The sequence below is a fragment of the Bufo gargarizans genome, chromosome 2 (assembly GCF_014858855.1).
Source record: "Bufo gargarizans isolate SCDJY-AF-19 chromosome 2, ASM1485885v1, whole genome shotgun sequence".
Lineage (NCBI taxonomy): Eukaryota > Metazoa > Chordata > Amphibia > Anura > Bufonidae > Bufo > Bufo gargarizans.
Window position 1 is genome coordinate 505286525 of NC_058081.1, and position 20829 is coordinate 505307353.

The 20829-nt window shown below is 43.3% G+C and overlaps 1 protein-coding gene across 2 annotated transcripts in view; it reads right to left on the reverse strand.

Moving 5' to 3' along the window:
• Window positions 1-20829, reverse strand: part of UHRF1BP1L (UHRF1 binding protein 1 like) — a 149956-nt gene that overhangs the window by 64820 nt on the left and 64307 nt on the right. For both annotated transcript variants that reach the window (XM_044281273.1, XM_044281274.1), the window contains exons 5-8: window positions 10606-10795; window positions 7277-7417; window positions 5776-5952; window positions 3237-3417 (exon numbers count right to left, since the gene is read on the reverse strand). In XM_044281273.1, coding sequence (XP_044137208.1) covers window positions 3237-3417; window positions 5776-5952; window positions 7277-7417; window positions 10606-10795 — 689 coding nt within the window. The remainder of the gene's footprint in view (window positions 1-3236; window positions 3418-5775; window positions 5953-7276; window positions 7418-10605; window positions 10796-20829) is intronic.

Here is a 20829-nt window from a genome sequence, read left to right on the forward strand (position 1 = left end):
TTGAAGACCCCCCGATGCACCCCTAGAGTAGAAACTCCAAAAAAGTGACCCCATTTTAGAAACTACGGAATAAGGTGGCAGTTTTGTTGGTTCTATTTTAGGGTACAGATTATTTTTGGTTGCTTTATATTCCACTTTTTGTGAGGCAAGGCAACAAAAAAATAACTGTTTGGCACTGTTTATTTTTTGTTATTTATAACGTTCATCTGACAGGTCAGCTCATGAGCTACTTTCATAGAGCAGGTTGTTACGGACGCGATAATACCAAATATGACTTTTTTGGTTGTTGGTTTCAGTTTTACTGAAATAAAGCATTTTTTTTTATTTATTATTTTTTAGTGTCTCCATATTCTGAAAGCCATAGTTTTTTTAAAATTTTCTGGGCAATTGTCTTAGGTAGGGGCTCATTCTTTGCGGGATGAGATGACGGTTTGATTGGTATGATTTTGGAGTGCTTATGACTTTTTGATCGCTTGGTATTACACTTTTTTTTTTAAATACGGTGTTCACCTGAGTGGTTAGGCGATGTGGTATTTTTATAGAGCAGGTTGTTATGGACGCGGCAATACCTAATATGTATACTTTTTTTAAACTATTTTTTTATATTTAACACAATAAAAGCATTTTTTGTGGGATGAGGTGAGGCTTAGATTAGTGCTATTTTGGGGGGCATACGCCTTTTTGATCGCTTGGTGTTGCACTTTTAGGGATGTAAGGTGACAAAAATGGCTTTTTTTGACAGTTTTTATCATTTTTTTTTTTAATTGCCTCTATCGGACGGGGTGGATCATGTGATATATTTATAGAGCTGGCTTCCACGCTGATGCTACCCACACTGGGCCTGATGAAGGGCTGCATATAGCCCAAAACCTTGCCTAAAATTATGTCCGGGTGAATAAAATCATTAATTACCTTACCTTCAACTCTGGAGTGCTGTCAATTTGTATATATAAGGATATTTATAGAGCTGGTGGTTACGGACACGGCGATACCTAATGTGTGTGTTTTGCAAATCACTTGACCCAAGGAAGAGTCACAAAAACCACCCCATAAATGCACATCCAACAATAAGTCAATGATAAAAAATATATATATAAAGTTTATTAGACACACCAACAAACACACGTTAAAAATTGTATACAAATAGAACAAAGTGCGCTATGCAATAAAATATATGTAACCGACACACACAGGTCCACTGAATGTCCACTAGGTAGGGGCATCCTACTAATCCCTGTGGAGCGCACTATGCGTTCCACTGCGGCACTCCACTTCCGGTAATGTGTTACCCGCACATCCGGTTTACGATCTTTGCCTCCCCTTGCTCATCAGCCTAGCTGGTTTGTCCTGCTGCTGATATATGTGCCCCATGTTGCTCAGTATCTCCACAACATATATATGTTCATTCTATTTCATCAGACTTTACTGTTCATTCGCCCATTTGTGCCATACAGCAGTGATTGGGCCGGTGGAACCCATACTGCGTTCCACCTGCCGATCATGTGACTCCTTCACTTCCGGTTTAGTATTGATTGACATGCTGCTGCACTGCCTACATCATTCCTGCTACACAGGTGAATATTATCGTACCCTATTTACTACCCTATATTATGTGACACTCTAACACACAGCTCTTTACCCCTGAGGAAGCCGGACTGCTCTGGTAATACGCGTTGGGCGCTTTCTCATGTTTCCAGGTCCACTGCACCAGCTGTTGATGTAGGTTTGGCTCTCGATATTTGACCTCATTACGATCGGTCTCCATCCATTCAGTGGTCTTACCTTACCTCACATTTGCTTCATGTTGTTTATTGGATTCTTTATATAGCTGGTTGATATTGTATGCCCCTACCTAGTGGACATTCAGTGGACATTCAGTGGACCTGTCTGTGTCGGTTACATATATTTTATTGCATAGCGCACTTTGTTCTATTTGTATACAATTTTTAACGTGTGTTTGTTGGTGTGTCTAATAAACTTTATATATATTTTTTATCATTGACTTATTGTTGGATGTGCATTTATGGGGTGGTTCTTCTGACTCTTCCTTGGGTCAGGTGATTTGCTATACCCTTTTTTTAACCACCATTTGCACTCCTTGTATTATTTGGTGTGCCCCCTGTTCCCTTTAATTGTTATAATGTGTGTGTTTTGTTTTTTCAATTTTTTATTATAAAATCAGGAGAAAGGGGCTTTTTTCTTTTTTTAACTTGAAACTTTATTTCTGTTCCACTTTTGGGGGTCTGATCCCCTCTGCAATGCAATACAATACATCTGTATTGTAATGAATTGCCTGTTAGTGGATTACACTGAGTAATACACTAACAGGTTGCCTAGGAGACCCAGCCTGAGGCACACGTAGAAGGCAGGTCCCGATGCCGTGAAAGGCATTGGGCAGCCTCTGCACGGCATTAGGCTGCCTTGTCACGCATCGGGTCTGCAAACCACTTCTATGTCGCGGTCAGCGCTGACCGCGGCAAAGAAGTGGTTAATACGCAGTCATCGCTATAAACAGTCATGTCGGTGGATACAGCAGGGGCCCGACTACCTCACCATGTTTTATTTCCATCCTTCACCCTCTCTCTTCCCAATCTCTCACTATGTCTTATTCCCATTCCTCACCATCTCCCTTTCCAATGCCTCACATGTCTTATTCCCATCCCTCACCATGCCTTATTCCCATCCCTCACCATGCCTTATTCCCATCCCTCACCATGCCTTATTCCCATCCCTCACCATGCCTTATTCCCATCCCTCACCATCTCTCTTTCTAATCCCTCACCATCTCTCTTTCTAATCCCTCACCATCTCTCTTTCTAATCCCTCACATGTCTTATTCCCATCCCTCATCATGTCTTATTCCTATCCCTGGCCATCTCTCTTTCCAATCCCACACCATGTCTTATTCCAATTCCTCACCATCTCACTTTCCAATCCCTCATCATGGCTTATTCCCATCCCTCGCCATCTCTCCTCCTAAACCCATACCATGTCTTATTCCCACCCCTCTCTCCTCCCAATCCTCACGATGTCTTAATCCCATCCCTCACCATGTCTTATTCCCATTCCTTGCTGTCTCTCCTCCCAATCTCACACTTGCTCTCCTCCCAATCCCCCACATGCTCTTATGCCTACATCATTCCTACCAATTTCTCTTATGCCTACATCATTCCTACCAATTTCTCTACCGATTGATAGGATATTGATATATAAAAGCATTTTTCCAGATTTGTCACCTTTTTCCTTGGAGTGAATATCATCACAGATGTGCAGATCCAGGTGGGAAATAACTAGATGATGGGAGGTTTCTTTTACATCAAAGTCTCGGAACAGAGTTAATATAGCTTGGTTCTGTTCAGGGGTTGCTGAGGTTTGCTGGGTCTTTACTTGCTGGGAGCTGGTGGGGGGTGTCGAACTCTGAGCAGGTTAATAAAACAAGTAATGTTAACTTAAAAATAAATAATCTTTCATCATACAATGATAAAAGTGGTTACCATGTCCCAAAAACAAGCTGTTTTCATTATACAGAAAAAATAAAAATAAAATGTCATATAGATGGATGCCAGTAAGCACCCAGCACAAGACATGCTCTGTTAAAGTTTTTTTTTCAGGAATGTATATTGATCACCTATCCTCTGGATAGGTCATCAATATCATAACGGAGGGGGATACCTGGGACCCTCGCCGATCACCTGTTACAAGAGGCCTTGAGCAATGCAGCCTGTTCCTAGGCCAGTGACATCACTGTACATCAATGTCAATGAGACTGGGCTGCAATACCAAACACAGCCACTATACTATGAATGGCGCTGTGCTTGATGAGCTGCTGGGAACCAGCTACATTAACCAGAGCTCTAGTGAGCACAGCAGTTCCCTGAAAACAGCTGATAGGTGGATGTGTCGGGAATCGGACCCCCGCCAATGTTATAAAGATGACCTCATGTGGCGATAGGTCATCATTATCAATTCCTGGATAACCCCTTTAAGGCTCCATTCACACGTCCGCAAATGGGTCCGCATCCGTTCCGCAATTTTGCGAACGGGTGCGGACCCATTCATTCTCTATGGGGCCGAAAGAGATGCTGAGAGCACACTATGTACTCTCCGCATCCGCATTTCCAGAGCGCGCCCCCGATCTTCCAGTCCACAGCTCCGCAAGAAAATAGAGCATGTCCTATTCTTGTCCGCAATTGCGGACAAGAATAGGCATTTCTATGGGGGTGCCAGCCGGGTGTATTGCGGATCCGCAAAATGCACTATGGGCGTGTGAATGGACCCTAAGGCTAACAGAGGGGAACTTCTCTGTTACTGCTATGTACCATAAAAGTGTATATATAGAAAAGGACATCTATAGAATCCCAAGAAAAATCTCTATCTATTGGACTAAACTGACAACTGACAATAAGGGTCCAGTCACACGTCCGCAAGTGTTTTGCGGTCCGCAAATTGCAGAGCCGCAAAACACAGACACCGGCCATGTGCGTTCTGCATTTTGCGGACCTCACATGGCAGACCCTATAATGGAAATGCCTTTTCATGTCCGTATCCGCGGAACGGAAGTGCGACACCCATTGAAAATGAATGGGTCCACACCTATTCCACAAAATTGCAGGACGGATGCAGACTCATTTGGCGGACTTGTGAATGGACCCTAAGGCCCCTTGCAGACGAGCGTGTCCGGATTAGGTCCGGATGCGTTGCGTCTGCGATCAGGGAAAATCGTGCGAGTAGGTACGCAATTGCAGTCAGTTTTGACTGCGATTGCGTTCCGATGTTCAGTTTTTATCACGCGGGTGCAATGCGTTTTGCACGCGCGTGATAAAAAACTGACTGTGGTACCTAGACCCGAACCCGAACGTCTTCACTGAAGTTTAGGTTTGGGTTAGGTATTCTGTAGATTTTAATATTTTACCTTATAACATGGTTATAAGAAATCTTCATTCAGCAGGACCTTTGGTGACGTCAACGCGCTCACCACGTGGTGAGCGCGATTACGTCACCAAAGGTCCTTTTGCAGGTCCTGAAAGAAGAAGCAAGAAGAGCATGCCGGATGCACGATCAATTGGACCAGGTAAGTTAATTTTTATTATTTAACACCTCAATCTACAGTTTACTAAGCATTCTGTAGTCAGAATGCTATTATTTTCCCTTATAACCATGTTATAAGGGAAAATAATACAGGGAATACACTTTAATGGGGTCCAGGGTTGCTTTGATCCCTATCATCTCCTAGCAATCATGTGTGAAAATCGTACCGCATCCGCACTTGCTTCTGAATGCTTGCGATTTTCACGCATCCCCATTCATTTCTATAGGGCCTGCGTTGCGTGAAAAACTGAGAATATAGAACATGGTGCGATTTTCACGCAACGAACAAGTGATGCGTGAAAATCACCGCTCATGTGCACAGCCCCATAGAAATGAATAGGTCCGGATTCAGTGCGGGTGCAATACGTTCACCTCACGCATTGCACCCGTGCGGAATTCTCGCCCGTGTGAAAGGGGCCTAAGGGTGGAACTGGCTGGCTGGGAAGGTGAATTCTCAGCAGTCCTATAATGAATACATCTAGTCAAGAAAAGTTGTCATATCCTAAACAAAACTTAGCCAACATGTGGTCCACCAAAGAGAAGGAAAGGAAATATAAAGCAGTTATCCAGGGATAGGACTAAGCACATTCATACAAATGGCTGCAACAAAATATTGGAAGACTATACAAAAATCAAGATATAGCTGATGGCCAATGGTAAGAAAAACCATAAAGAGAATATACTTACTTGTGCAGGCTCTGTGGAGGCGGCCATGCTCTTCCTCTGAGCTGTGGATTTTTCTATTGCTTCACTTAAGGACTTGGCATACTGGACCATGGCTTTCAGCTGGGAGTCAGTCAGCACCCACAACAAATCGTCTAGCATGAGTACCAGTTTTGATGCCAGCACATTACAATCTTTTAGCTGTAGAAAGTAGAAGAAGCAGGAGAATAAGCACCTTTCCAGACGACCCCTTTTAGAGCATAGAGCAGGACCAGCTGTATGATCCAGAGCAACTATCAAGCTCCTGCTCTGCCAGACCTGGCCTGTCCATGCATTACATGGTCCCCGATTCTAATGAATATCTGGACCATATAAACATTTTCCTTACCTTAGAGGGGGTTGTCTTATCTCAGACATTGGTGGCATATTGTTAGAAAATGCCACCAATGTCAGGTAGGTGACAGAACATGATCTCCGAAGTGAGCGGAGAACAGCCACTCATGCGTGGCTGTCCTCCATTCATTTCTTTAGGCGTTCTGAAAATAGTTGAGTTCTGGTTAGGCTATTTCCGGCAGTCCCATAGAAGTGAACTGAGCAGTGGCTGCGCTTGCGCAGTGCACTCTCCGTTCTCTTCTATAGGACTTCTGAAAACAGCGGAGTGCACTTGCTCAACTTTTTCAGAACTCCAATAGAACTGAATGGAGATCATGCCACGCATGTGCGTTGAGCTATTCTTCACTTTCGGGGGCCGATTTTAGAGAAAGATGCAGGTCATAGAGATGGGACCCATCTAACTTTGATGGCATAACCTACTGATATGCCATCAAAGTCACAGATGACACAACCCCTTTAAGGCCCCATACACATTAGCAGGCATCTCAAACTGCGGCCCTCCAGCTGTTGCAAAACTACAACTCCCAGCATGCCCGGACAGCCTACAGGTATCAGCCTACAGCAGGGCATTGTGGGAGTTGTAGTCTTACAACAGCTGGAGGGCCGCAGTTTGAGATGCCTGCATTAGTGAATGGTCAGCTGAACTCTGGAAGACTAGCAACCGCTAGAAGTGTCTGGCAGTAGATTTCTCCCTTCTCCCTACTGAATACACATACGGCCAAGCCAAACGTGTTTGTGTATGAGGGAACCAGGAGAGATAGCTGTTGGCTGAATGATCATTAGGTCGATAGCAAGTGAATGTGTATGGCCGGCCTAAGCCTGGGCATCAGTGACCACACTGTATCTGCATGCTCGCAGAAAGCTAAGAGGTTAAGTTTGGTTTTCTGCAGAAACTTACAAAAGTGGCATTCAAAAGTGGGGGGGCCCTTTAAGGAAGCATCATAACAAGGACATTCAACAGGATTTTGGTTTCTTTGAGCCATATTTTAATCTACTGCCTGATTTTTACTTTCCAAGTAATTATACGGTGGAAACAGTAAACAGTTTTGAAGTGCACAGGATGACAGATGGTGAAGGCAAGAGAGATGGCGGGTCAATGGCTCAGAGAAGGAAAAGAAACATTAACACTCACTCTTCTCTTCAGCGTGACTCTAATTTTGGACTGATTGGTGATCAAACGGACGGGTGCGCTCATTATTTCATGCTCAGAGCTCTGAATGGCATCTGCTTCTATCCGGATCATCTGCCAGTTTATCTCTTTAAACGTCAGTATCTTAAAAAGAAGGAGAAGAAGAGATTTTGGGTAATTGTATCCAATGTCAAACACAGTATAAGGTAAATGTTCACATGCCATGCCACTACTGCACCAAACAGGAAGGACATGAAAGAAAAACTGCATGAGTTTTTTATGCTGGTATAAAATAAGCACAAAATGAAAATATTCTTTTATACGCGTCTCAGGAGATCAGCCATTTTCTCTCTCCTCACAAAACACAAATCAAACCCAACTCTGAATGTAAGGCAACTGGCAGCAGCAGAAGACCTTCCACCTCTGCTCAATCTTCAACAGGTGACCAAGCCAGTAAAAACCAGGCCCCTTAATGAGATCCTGATCCCACCACATCTCTGACAAAAATGGAAGGCGTAAGAAGAAACTAATCCCTGTGTTCTAAGACTTTAGGAAGACTTTCAGGATCATGGAGAAAAGTCAAGCAGACTGAAAAACTATGCTGATACGTTTTCTCTTTTACTGACGATTCATGGGTTACCTGTTCCTTTAAAGAAGCAGTTCATGAAAGTGTTAGGTTGGTGTCATACACAGCCTTTTTGTGTTTTTGAGCCAGAGGTTGATCCAGCAGTAAAGGGAAGTTTAAGGCTAGTCTCACACTCTCACTAAAATGAGCCATTAGGCTGTTCCAGTACAGGAACAGCCTTCCGGCGTTCATCGCGTCTGGCACAGCCAGTTGCGGCCGAAGCACCGGCAGGCCCATTAAATATAATGGGACCGGCAGGATCCGGCCTGTTTCAGTCATTAGTGCAGAAATTCGGCCGGACAAATACGGCGCAAGCAGCACTAATGCTGGAAACGGGCCATTATAGTCAATGGGCTCCGGCGAGGAAAGGTTGTATCTGGAATGCTAGATATAATGAACTTCAGCAGGCTGTTCTTCTACCGGAATAGCCTGCTTGATCATTTTAGCGTGAAACTAGCCTAAAGGTGGATTTAGATGGGCCGACTGAGCGGCCGATTGTCTGGAAGTAACCGTTCCTTCCCAACAGTCGGCTGCTCGTTCAGCGATCTCCTTCACGGTATGAGGATGAGGGATTGCTATTGTGATTCCTCTTTCCCATACAGAATCATGGCTTCTGAGCAGCAGATTGCTGTTTATGCAGCAGATTGCTGTTTATACAGCACAATCTGCTGCCTGCACAAGCGACAGGATCACCCAATGAAGGAGCATTTCGCTTGTTCATCGGCTGATTGGAGGCACATTTAGACGGCCAGATGTTCGGGAACGACAGTTTGTTCCGGTAATCTGGAAATATTGGTGCGTCTAAATGCACCTTAAAGAGTAACTACACTTTTTAGACATTTTTGATATGTCAAAGAGCATATCAAAAGTGGTTGATTGGTGGAGTTCCCAGCTCTAAGAACCCCACAAATCACTAGAACAAGGTGTCAGAAGCACTTAGCCGGGCACTGCTTCTCCTCGTTGCTTGGTGCAAGACTGTAGATAGTTTTGATAGAAAAGTAAATAAAAGGGGGAAGCAGCGCTTGGCTCATATGACTCCTCGTTCTTGGTGGGGGTCTCAGAGTTGGACCCCCGTCGATCAACACTTTCTATATGTCCCACTCCCTATATCAAAAATTTCAACAAAAAAAAAGTGTAGTTACTCCATAAAGGGATTCTGTCACCTCTTTTTACCCTATAGAGATGCGGACATGCACAGCTAGACCGCCGCTAGCATGTCCGCAATATACCTGTCCCATAGCTCTGTGTGGTTTTATTGAGTGTAAAAAAAGATTTTTTATATATGTAAATCAGCCTGGTAAGGAGCCCAAGGGGCTGTACTAACCGTTCTGGAGCCCATGCACGCCCCACTGTGAAGAAGCCCAGCACCGCCTGTAACCAGGAATCTCCTCCTTGCTCACAAAGTCAGATCACCGTAATCTCGCGATGCGCGAGCTCGCGCATGCGCAGTGCCGGCATAGTGTTCCTTCCCTGTGCTGGCATCAGCCTCAGGGAAGGAACTGTGCATCGCGAGATTACGGCGATCTGACTTTGTGAGCAAAGAGGAGATTGCTGGTTACAGGCAGTGCTTGGCTCCTTCTCAGGGAGGTGTGGCTGGGCTCCAGAACGATTAGTACAGCCCCTTGGGCTCCTTACCAGGCTGATTTATATATACCGTATATAAAATCTTTTTTTACACTCAATAAAACCACACAGAGCTATGGGACAGGTAAATTGCGGACATGATATCGGCGATCTAGCCGTGCATATCCGCATCTCTATAGGGTAAAAAGAGGTGACAGAATCTCTATAAGTCCTGTATATTTCTCATTCTCTGTCAATCCACTTTTTGCTTTCGTTCAAAATGGTGTGACACCATCCTTACATCATCAGTTTCTATTGCACACCACAAGCATAAATGCCATCATGTGAATGGGACTTTAAAAAACAAATGTCACACCCACAGCGTTTTACAGTACCAGCAATGCAGATAAGAATTTGAAAAACTCTCATCCACACGCTGCAATAAGAAATCCACAACGTAAAATGACCTGCAGTGCAGATTTTAAATCCACAGCATGTCAGTTTAGATAGTGATTTAACCCTTTGCAAATAAAATAAGTAAAACCTGCAGCAAAATCCAATAAATCAGCAAAGTAATGTCCGAAGAATCTGCCCCGTGACGCTTTACTCTAGGGTCAGTCATGGCCAGGTTTTATTGGGAAAGCCAAGTAAGGGAGACTTCACCTCACATGAGAAGAACAGAAAAATAAAGAAAAACAAAAACAAATCCTGTGCATCAGTTATGCACATTAGGTATAGGTTTGAGCCAGTTCCATCTGACATCCATTTTTTAAGAAGGAAAGAATAATCCTGCAAGGTGGGCTTTTTTTTCCATCTAAAAAAACGGATCTCAGGTGGAAATGGCTCAAATGGAAACCAAATCTGCATAAATGATGCATAGGAGCTTTTTTTTAATTTATTTTTTTACTGGATCCCCCCCCCCTCCCCCCTCCCTGGTTTTCTGACGGATCAGAAGAGCAGAAAAAAATAAATATTCCTTTAAACACAGCATCAAATAAGATAAATTCTGATAATCTAGCAGACATGTGCTGACTTATCTGTACCATGGAGAAACCCAGACAAGCCAGTTGTAGGTGCAAGGGGAACCGAGACGCCCAGTACTCTAAGGCAGCAATGCCACATTTTCCTTTTGGTTGACATATACCTCTCCACGCTGAGGATCTTGTATCCGAGTGAAACGCAGGTCGCTGAGCTGCCAGTTTGCATTCACACTGTATATTCTTAGCTGGGATAATTCAAAGGAGGCATTGAAGGCCTTCGCTCGAATACGGATAACGATGGAGTTCACCGACAGGGAGATTCCTTCCACAACTTTTTCCGCGAATCCATATTCACTAGAAAAATGAACATTTAGGTTATTTCATAAAACTATATTTCTGTGGAAATCGGATTCCCTATATAGTTTAGTGATGGGGGGCCTTTGGGCATCTCAGATGACATCAGCACCCATTTCCTTACTACTGGTACCTCTGGTATCTAATCTTCTTCTGAGAAGCTGGGTTATCTGAATACAGCAGATATTCTCCTACTACTCCAGAGGGCTCAGCTTCAAAAGCATCAATAAAGTTTACTGAACGAGTGCTGAATAAATTATTTGGCAGTGAGCTCCCTCTAGTGGTGTCTTCTTGCTGCAAGAATTTAGTTGCCTTTAACTCCAAATCATATCAACCTATATATCACGGAGCTCAGCTTTATTCCCTCTATTACAGCATGCCCATAGGCAGGGCAGCAGAAATGACCTGACAGGTTCACTTTAAAAACACAAAAATTACTGATTTAATGCAGCTGGCTAGTCGCCTACATGAGAGGGTTGAGGACCTAGAAAACAGGTCCCGGAGAAGTAACTTGAGGCTAGTAGGGGTGCCAGTATCGGTGCCACCACAGGAGCTGCATCACCTCTTCGATACTGATCTGCCACAAGAATTGGGTCTATCTGGGACAAGAAGAGTGGAGAGGGAGCATAGAGTAGGCCCTCAGAAAGATCCGTCTAATATGTCGTCAGCTCGCTTAAACCAAAGACCACGCCAAGTTATCTGAAAATACCTGGACTATTCGGACAAAGAGGACATTTTGCGGGCCTACAGAATAAGAAGGGAGACGCTGTTCCTGAGGGGCCACAAAACGCTCCTTTTCTCCGACTACTCAGCTGAAGTCACAAGGAAAAGGAGAGCCTTTAGCGGTGTTTGCTCAGGTCTTCATAAAATAGGGGACAAGTTTTTCAACTCATCTACCCCGCAGTTCTGAAAGTAAATCAAGGTGATGGTACAACCCGCCAATTTGTGGATCCAAAAGAAGCAGAAGCCTATCTACGGCTCCTGGAAGACGGGGAAGCAGTAATGAAAGGAACAGAGTCTAGACGGAGGACCCCAGACGCGCCGCACAGACATCAGGATTGGAACCGTATCCCCACTGGTTCTCAGTCAAGTGCTCGTAGTTCTCCTGGAAAACCTCAGCCAGACACCATTTTACCAACCCAAGAAAAAAAAGAAAGGTCACTTAGCTATATGTTATTGTCTCATGATTTTTCTATGTTTTACTTGAATTTCTTAGTTAGTTGTATTGTAAGTCTCTGTTTTTTCACCCTGCAATTCTGGGATCAACATGTCTGTGGCTTGGCCCTGCTGGGAGGTAACCCTTTATTGAGAGGTGGCATCTTTTTTTAGTACAACTGCTGGGCCCGGCTCTAATTGCAGCGGAGCATCTGGAGAATCGCTTCATGGAATATTAAGGGGCTACGCTCCCCAAACAAGCATATGAACATTTTGTGTCACCTTAAGCGATTGAAAGTAGATGTTGCGCTGCTGCAGGAGACCCATCTCCAGAAGGATGACTTTCCTAGAATGGAGAAATTATGGGTAGGTGAGGTACATGGTTCCGAGGCGGTGGGCAGGAAAGCGGGAGTCTTGATCCTCATAGCACGTCACCTCTCTCACGTGACCCACTCTGTGGACACAGATGACGAAGGAAGGATGGTACATATTCATATATCTGGCTCCTTTGGCGAGTATAGTTTGTACAACATACAGTCATGTGAAAAAATTAGGACACCCTTTGAAAGCATGTGGTTTTTTGTAACATTTTTAATAAAAGGTTATTTCATCTCCGTTTCAACAATACAGAGAGATTAAAGTAATCCAACTAAACAAAGAAAACTGAAGAAAAGTCTTTTCAAGATCTTCTGTAAATGTCATTCTACAAAAATGCCTATTCTAACTGAGGAAAAAGATAGGACACCCTCACATGTATTCCCTCTTAAATTGGCTCAGATCTCACACAGGTATATCACACCAGGTGCACATAATTAGTAGATCGTTACTCTGCATGTTGAATGAGGCTTGCCCTATTTAAACCTCAGACATTTAGTTTGGTGTGCTCCTGACTGTTGAAGTGAGAGTGAGCACCATGGTGAGAGCAAAAGAGCTGTCAGAGGACTTCAGAAAAAAGATTGTAGCAGCCTATGAGTCTGGGAAGGGATTTAAAAAGATCTCAAAAGATTTTGAAATCAGCCATTCCACTGTCCGGAAGATAGTCTACAAGTGGAGGGCTTTCAAAACAACTGCCAACATGCCCAGGACTGGTCGCCCCAGCAAGTTCACCCCAAGAGCAGACCGCAAGATGCTAAAAGAGGTCTCCAAAAACCCTAAAGTGTCATCTCGAGAACTACAGCAGGCTCTGGCTACTGTTGATGTAGAAGTACATGCCTCTACAATCAGAAAGAGACTGTACAAGTTTAACTTGCATGGGAGGTGTGCAAGGAGGAAACCTTTGCTTTCCAAGAGAAACATCGAGGCCAGACTGACATTTGCCAGAGATAAAGTTGACAAAGACCAGGACTTCTGGAATAATGTTCTTTGGACAGATGAGTCCAAAATTGAATTATTTGGACACAACAGCAGAGGACATGTTTGGCGTAAACCAAACACAGCATTCCAAGAAAAGAACCTCATACCAACTGTGAAGCATGGAGGTGGAAGTGTCATGGTTTGGGGCTGCTTTGCTGCAGCAGGACCTGGTCAGCTCACCATCATAGAATCCACGATGAATTCTACTGTGTATCAGAAGGTGCTTGAAGAACATGTGAGACCATCAGTTAGAAAATTAAAGCTGAAGCGGAACTGGACCATGCAACATGACAATGACCCAAAACATACTAGTAAATCAACCAAAGATTGGCTGAAAAAGAAGAAATGGAGAGTCCTGGAATGGCCAAGTCAAAGTCCAGATTTGAATCCCATTGAGATGCTGTGGGGTGACTTGAAAAGGGCTGTACGTGCAAGAAACCCCTCAAACATCTCACAGCTGAAAAAGTTCTGCATTGAGGAGTGGGGTAAAATTTCCTCAGACCGATGTCGAAGACTGGTAGATGGCTACAAGAACCGTCTCACTGCAGTTATTTCAGCCAAAGGAGGTAACACTCGCTATTAGGGGCAAGGGTGTCCTATCTTTTTCCTCAGTTAGAATAGGCATTTTTGTAGAATGACATTTACAGAAGATCTTGAAAAGACTTTTCTTCAGTTTTCTTTGTTTAGTTGGATTACTTTAATCTCTCTGTATTGTTGAAACGGAGATGAAATAACCTTTTATTAAAAATGTTACAAAAAACCACATGCTTTCAAAGGGTGTCCTAATTTTTTCACATGACTGTATATGCTCCTAATCACAATCAGCGAGGCTTCCTTGAGGACGGGAGTCGTAAGATACTTAATAATTCTCATCCAAGGAAGTTAATTGGGGGAGACTTTAATTTGGTCATGATCATACGGGAGGATAGGAAAAATGACAAAACCCAAAAAGCAACAGGTAACATTGTCAGATTTTGCCACTAATACTTCTCTTCAAGACTGTTCCACCCGCAGGATAGAGAGTTCACGCACTACTCGCATGCTCCTAACAGCTGGTCTAGAATAGATTATGTTTTCATATCCCCTGGGGTTCTCCCGAGAGTCTCTGATGTGGTCATCTCAGACATGGTAATATCAGACCATTCCCTTCTCCTAGATCTAACTGACCAGTATCCTAGGGGGGATGAATATATTTGGAGATTCCCTGACTTCCTGTTACATGATGAAAATTTCTATAAACTACTAGAGGGATGGTGGATGGAATTTGTGGACGATAACAAAGGCCATATTCAGTCGCCCATGCTATTTTGGGAAACTAGCAAAGCGGTACTCAGAGGGCGTTTGTTGGCGTACATGTCTTCCATTAGAAAATTAGCAAGAGAACAATTTAAAAAAGCTAGTTAGCCTCTTCGGTCCTCTTATGCGGACTTTCTCTCCGCTCAGGCCCTAGAGGCAAAAGAAAATGGGTGTTGGCGCAGAGGGAGTTTGATATCTGGGCTGACAAACCAGAACGTTTCAGGAAAACTAAATATGACATTGAGATGCACAAGTCTGGACACAAACCAGGACGGCTGCTGGCCTCTCTAGCAAAAGGTAGACGCCCAAGGACCCAAATACACTGCATTAGGGGGAGGTACGGGGCTAGGGAGCACAGACCGCAGCAAATAACTGACCTTTTGACAGATTATTTTGACCACTTTTACCAGAGAAGAGAGGGAGATTTTGGAAAAGGTAAGGCGTTCTTAGAGGCTTTATCCCTCCCAAAAATTTCGGAACTCCTCCTCACAATTTTAAATGCCCCAATTACAGCGGTGGAAATCCAGTCTACTATAAAAAGCTTTCCCCTCTGGCAAAGTACCTGGCCCTAATGGGTACTCTGCTGATTTTTACAAGGCCCTACACTCTATTCTTCAATAGTAGAAGGACAAAGTATATCTGGAACATATGAACACAGCTCTGATTACCCTAATTCACAAAAAGAGAAGGATCCGGAGGACCCCTCCTCCTACAGACCGATATCTCTGATCAACCATGATATGAAGTAGTTATCTAAAATTTTAGCTAATAGGCAGGTGGTTATCCTCCCTTCTCTAATTTCACACCAACAAGTGGGATTTATCAAGGTGAGGTCTGCGGTCATCAATATAAGAAAGGTCTTTTGGGCACTTTCTTTGGCTGGATTCCTGAAGTATACTGGGAAAAACCCAGCTATTGTCACACTGGATACAGAAAAAGCCTTTAACAGTATAGGATGGCACTGGTTAGATCAGGTCCTTGATGCTATGGGCTTCACAGGTCTCGGTCTTATCGGGGATATATACAAATCCCAAGGCCAGGGTCTCTGTGGCAGGATTCCTGTCTAACAGCTTTACTTTACAGAGAGGAACCAGGCAGGGATGCCCCTTATCCCCCCTTCTTTTTGAGCTAGAGATTGAGCCACTGGCTAGATGTCTAGACTGACCCGCAATGTAAGAGGGCTTGGCAATGGGCCCTCACAATATGCGCTTGGCCTTATTTGCGGATGACATTGTCCTGTTCATGGTGGATCCTATTGCCGATTTAGCCAGAGTAATGCAGACGCTCTCAGCTTTTGGCTCGTTCTCTGGATTGCAAATAAACTACACCAAGAGTGAAATTCTCTTCTCACGAAGTGTTGGTACAGGAGGAGGGGAGACGGAAGTGGAGAACATACCAGTGGCCAAGTCATTTATCACGTATCTTGGCATCAAGATAGGCATAACCCTGGAATCCATCTACAGGCTAAACTATGTCCCTTTAATAAATAATATTATAAAAGAGTTACAAAAATGGCACAACCTTCCTTCATCATTGATGGGCCGTAATCATCTCCTCAAAATGACGTCAATGTCTAAACTATTATATCCCCTACAAACCATCCCTATTCTTTTGAAGCATGCAGACATAAATAGGTTAAATAAAGCTGTCACAACTTTTCTTTGGCATGGCAAGCGCCCAAGAATTAGTTTGCGCAAGCTAACGCCTCCTAAACAGTTGTGTGGTATAGCTTTTCCAGATGTGAGAGGCTATAATTTAGCTTGTATGGCACGACACATTGCTGATTAGATAAATGACAACGGTTTTATTCAGCCCTGCCTTTGGAAACTGGTTTCTGTGCTCCCTGGTCCCTGGTAGCTCTATTACACGCGAGATTGATTAGCATTCCCGCTTGGATTAAAAACTCTGTCCTCATTAAGGATACCATTGCAACTTGGAGAATTCTGAGGAGAAAGTTTTGGTTATCGTACAGGATATCTAAACACCTTCCATTATGGAATAACCCAGAGTTTTCACAAGGTCATACGAATAGTCTATTCAAAGAATTAAAGGGAATCTCACATGTCAAACACTTGCTGCATCCCGTGGGGCCCAGATGGCTTCGGGAGTCAGAAGTGATAAATAAATTCTCTCTAACTCCTTTTCAAACTATACAATTTGCTCAAGTGAAGGCAGCCATACATTCAAATATACTACTAGTCCATAAGGAAATAAAGCCAAACATATTGGATAAAATATTGGAGCTGGGGGAGGGAGGACCTCATTCTCCCATATATACTACAGATTGCAAACTGAAGAAGAAGAACTATTAAATGACAGAGGAGGAGGTTTTCAAAAGTGGGAAGAGCAGTTAGGATTAGTTAATATTACCAAAATGATCCATAAGGGATGGTTACGAGTTAGGAAGCATATTGTAAACGATGTATGGAGGGACACTCAGTTGAGAATTATACATAGGGACATTTTTGGTTTTAATATACCTCCTCACCCGCTCAGACCCGACTGTATAACACACTGTACTAAATGTCATATGGGCCAAAAGGATCTTTTACATGGACTTTGGACGTGTCCCAGCAGTAGACAGCTCTGGTCTGAGGTGGGGGATGTGGTAGAGGAACTATGGGGGAGAAAGTTGAAATTGACCCCAATATTGTTCCTATTTCATTTCGAAGGGGAAGAAATTGATAGAGGGGGCCTCCCTGATCTTTTCCACTCAATCTGCATCGTTGTCAAACGCTGTATCTTACAGCAATGGCTGCAATCAGAAACTCCCACATTATACACTATTAGAACTCAACTAAAGCAGTTATTTCATCTAGAACGATTGGCGATCTTTCAGTCAAAGGAACGATTCACTCACAAATTGTTAAAAAAAAATGGAAACATTTTATTCTCAAATACATGTCTGACAATGAGATTCAATTCATAATGAAACCATTTTCCTTAACAGAATGGTATTTATTAGAACAACTGAAAGGAAGATTGGGCAGGTTACAGGTTCGGGACACGAACACGGTGGCTAGTTGGGATGCTGAACACGAACCTCTTTGGCTTTTAGTTTGCCGCTACCCAAAAAATAAAATTAAAAAAACTGGGAAGACAGACTGTCAATTGTACTACTGCAATTTCACACATGACGTATGATAAGTTTCTCACTTGTTGATCCTTTGCTATTGCGAGTGATGTTCTAAGGATGTTGTTGTTTTTTATTTTTATTTTTCACACTGATTTTCTTAGAGATTTTTTTAGATCTCTCTGTTCTCTATATACTGTATTATTGGGTTTGCACACCCATATTGTGTTGCAAGAAAAGTTATGTGAACCCTTTGCAATGATATGGATTTCTGCACAAATTGGTCATAAAATGTGATCTGATCTTCATCTAAGTCACAACAATAGACAATCACAGTCTGCTTAAACTAATAACACACAAAGAATTAAATGTTACCATGTTTTTATTGGACACACCATGTAAACATTCACAGTGCAGGTGGAAAAAGTATGTGAACCCTTGGATTTAATAACTGGTTGAACCTCCTTTGGCAGAAATAACTTCAACCAAACGTTTCCTGTAGTTGCAGATCAGACGTGCACAACGGTTAGGAGTAATTCTTGACCATTCCTCTTTACAGAACTGTTTCAGTTCAGCAATATTCTTGGGATGTCTGGTGTGAATCATTTTCTTGAGGTCATACCACAGCATCTCAATCGGGTTGAGGTCAGGATCTCGACTGGGCCACCCCAGGTGGTGTATTTTCTTCTGTTTAAGCATTCTGTTGTTGATTTACTTCTATGCTTTGAGTCGTTGTCCTGTTGCAACACCCATCTTCTGTTGAGCTACAGCTGGTGGACAGATGGCCTTAAGTTCTCCTGCAAAATGTCTTGATAAACTTGGGAATTAATTTTTCCTTCGATGATAGCAATCCGTCCAGGCCCTGACGCAGCAAAGCAGCCCCAAACCATGATGCCCCCACCACCATACTTCACAGTTGGGATGAGGTTTTGATGTTGGTGTGCTGTGCCTCTTTTTCCACACATAGTGTTGTGTGTTTCTTCCAAACAACTCAACTTTGGTTTCATCTGTCCACAGAATATTTTGCCTGTACTGCTGTGGAACATCCAGGTGCTCTTGTGCAAACTGTAAACGTGCAGCAATGTGTTTTTTTTGGACAGCAGTGGCTTCCTCTGTGGTATCCTCCCATGAAATTCTTTCTTGTTTAGTGTTTTACATATAGTAGATTCGCTAACAGGGATTTTAGCATATGCCAGAGACTTTTGTAAGTCTTTAGCTGACACTCTAGGATTCTTCTTCACCTCAGTGAGCAGTCTGCGCTGTGCTCTTGCAGTCATCTTTACAGGACGTCCACTCCTAGGGAGAGTAGCAGCAGTGCTGAACTTTCTCTATTTATAGACAATTTGTCTTACCGTGGACTGATGAACAGCAAGGCTTTTATGCAAGTTAACAACTCTTAATCGTAGGTCTTCTGAGAGCTCTTTTGTGTGAGGCATCATTCACATCAGGCAATGCTTCTTGTGAAAAGCAAACCCAGAACTGGTGTGTGTTTTTTATAGGGCAGGGCAGCTGTAACCAACACCTCCAATCTCATCTCATTGATTGGACTCCAGTTGGCTGACACCTCACTCCAATTAGCTCTTGGAGATGTCATTAGTCTAGGGGTTTACATACTTTTTCCACCTGCACTGTGAATGTTTACATGGTGTGTTCAATAAAAACATGGTAACATTTAATTATTTGTGTCTTATTAGGTTAAGCAGACTGTGATTGTCTATTGTTGTGACTTAGATGAAGATCAGATCACATTTTATGACCAATTTGTGCAGAAATCCATATAATTCCAAAGGATTCACATACTTTTTCTTGCAACTGTATATTTATAGCATAAACAGAATAAGATTACAGCCCAGATTAATAGTTCTGGGGTCTGTACGGCTTACACAATGACAAATGATACCACAGCCACATTCATCTGCACAGGAATACATTCATGTATGATCTGGTACGCCAGCTGGCACACTGTTATTATATTTCATATAGAGGCATTTCTCAAACCTAATCCTATCCTGTAATGTAAATTGTATCCTCTACTGTATCTATACAAACTACTAGACAATACAAATCTGGTTAAAGGAGAACATCACGGATGGTGTATGGGGATATACACTAGATCTTGTAAATGGGTCTGTCCAAAATCAGGCAAACAGTGCGGCTTTCATCCAAGAACAGCACCACACAGGTTGTGTGTGATATTGCAGCTCAGCTCCACTCACTTCAATAAAGCTGCAATACCACGCACAAGGTCTGGACAAGTGTCGCGTTTCTGGACTAAAGCAGACATGTTTTTTCTACAGAAAACCGGTTTTACCTTCTTCCCATCTCTTTGTCTTCCTGGTCTCAGCTGCTCCACTAAGCTTCCAGGATGTAAGCTAATAAACATTCAGAAGAATAGGTGCACTACTGTGGTGGATGCAATCAACAAAATCTGACTAAACCCTCACACGGATGTTAAAATGAGACTTTAGCCAATATATCCATATATGAAGGACATACTGGAGCCCGTGCACCATGTCAAGGTATTTCAGGTAGCACGGGACCTAATGCTAACCTACCTGTACCATATGGGCAGTATCAGGGGCCAGTGGGCAAATTACAGAAGCGTAAGGTCCGACTCACAGCAAACAGCTCCCAGTTGCCTCCAGTGTGAAACCACAGATGCAATGGGATGCAATGGGAGGAGGAAGGAGGCTGTGAGTCCCACCCAGAGCTGACTGATATGATGCAGGCCTCACAGGTGCACCGAATGCTGCCTATAGATGAAAATCAAGCACATTCAAATTTCCAATTTATACACCTCCAGACATACATATACAAATGTAAGCTACCATTTTGACACGACTGGAGCCAGTTGCTGGCTGCAGCAGAGAGCTGCTGCCCTTGCATCATGTGACCGTTTGACATGATGGAAGGAGAGCAGGTCACCTCTGTGGCCAGTGAATGACTGCAGAGGTGTCAAAACAGAAGTTCACATTCTGGGAGCGTAGCAGAGCAGCCAAAGCTGGGGAGAGAAAGAACTGGGTGTGTCCAAGGGGTGGGGAGGAAAACAACCCCTTTAGAAGTGTCAGACCACGTAAAAAGAATTTTTTGGGATCATAAAAACATGGCTGCATTCTTCTGCCGCAGGCAATTGCTAGCCATAGCGATATCCTTGCGT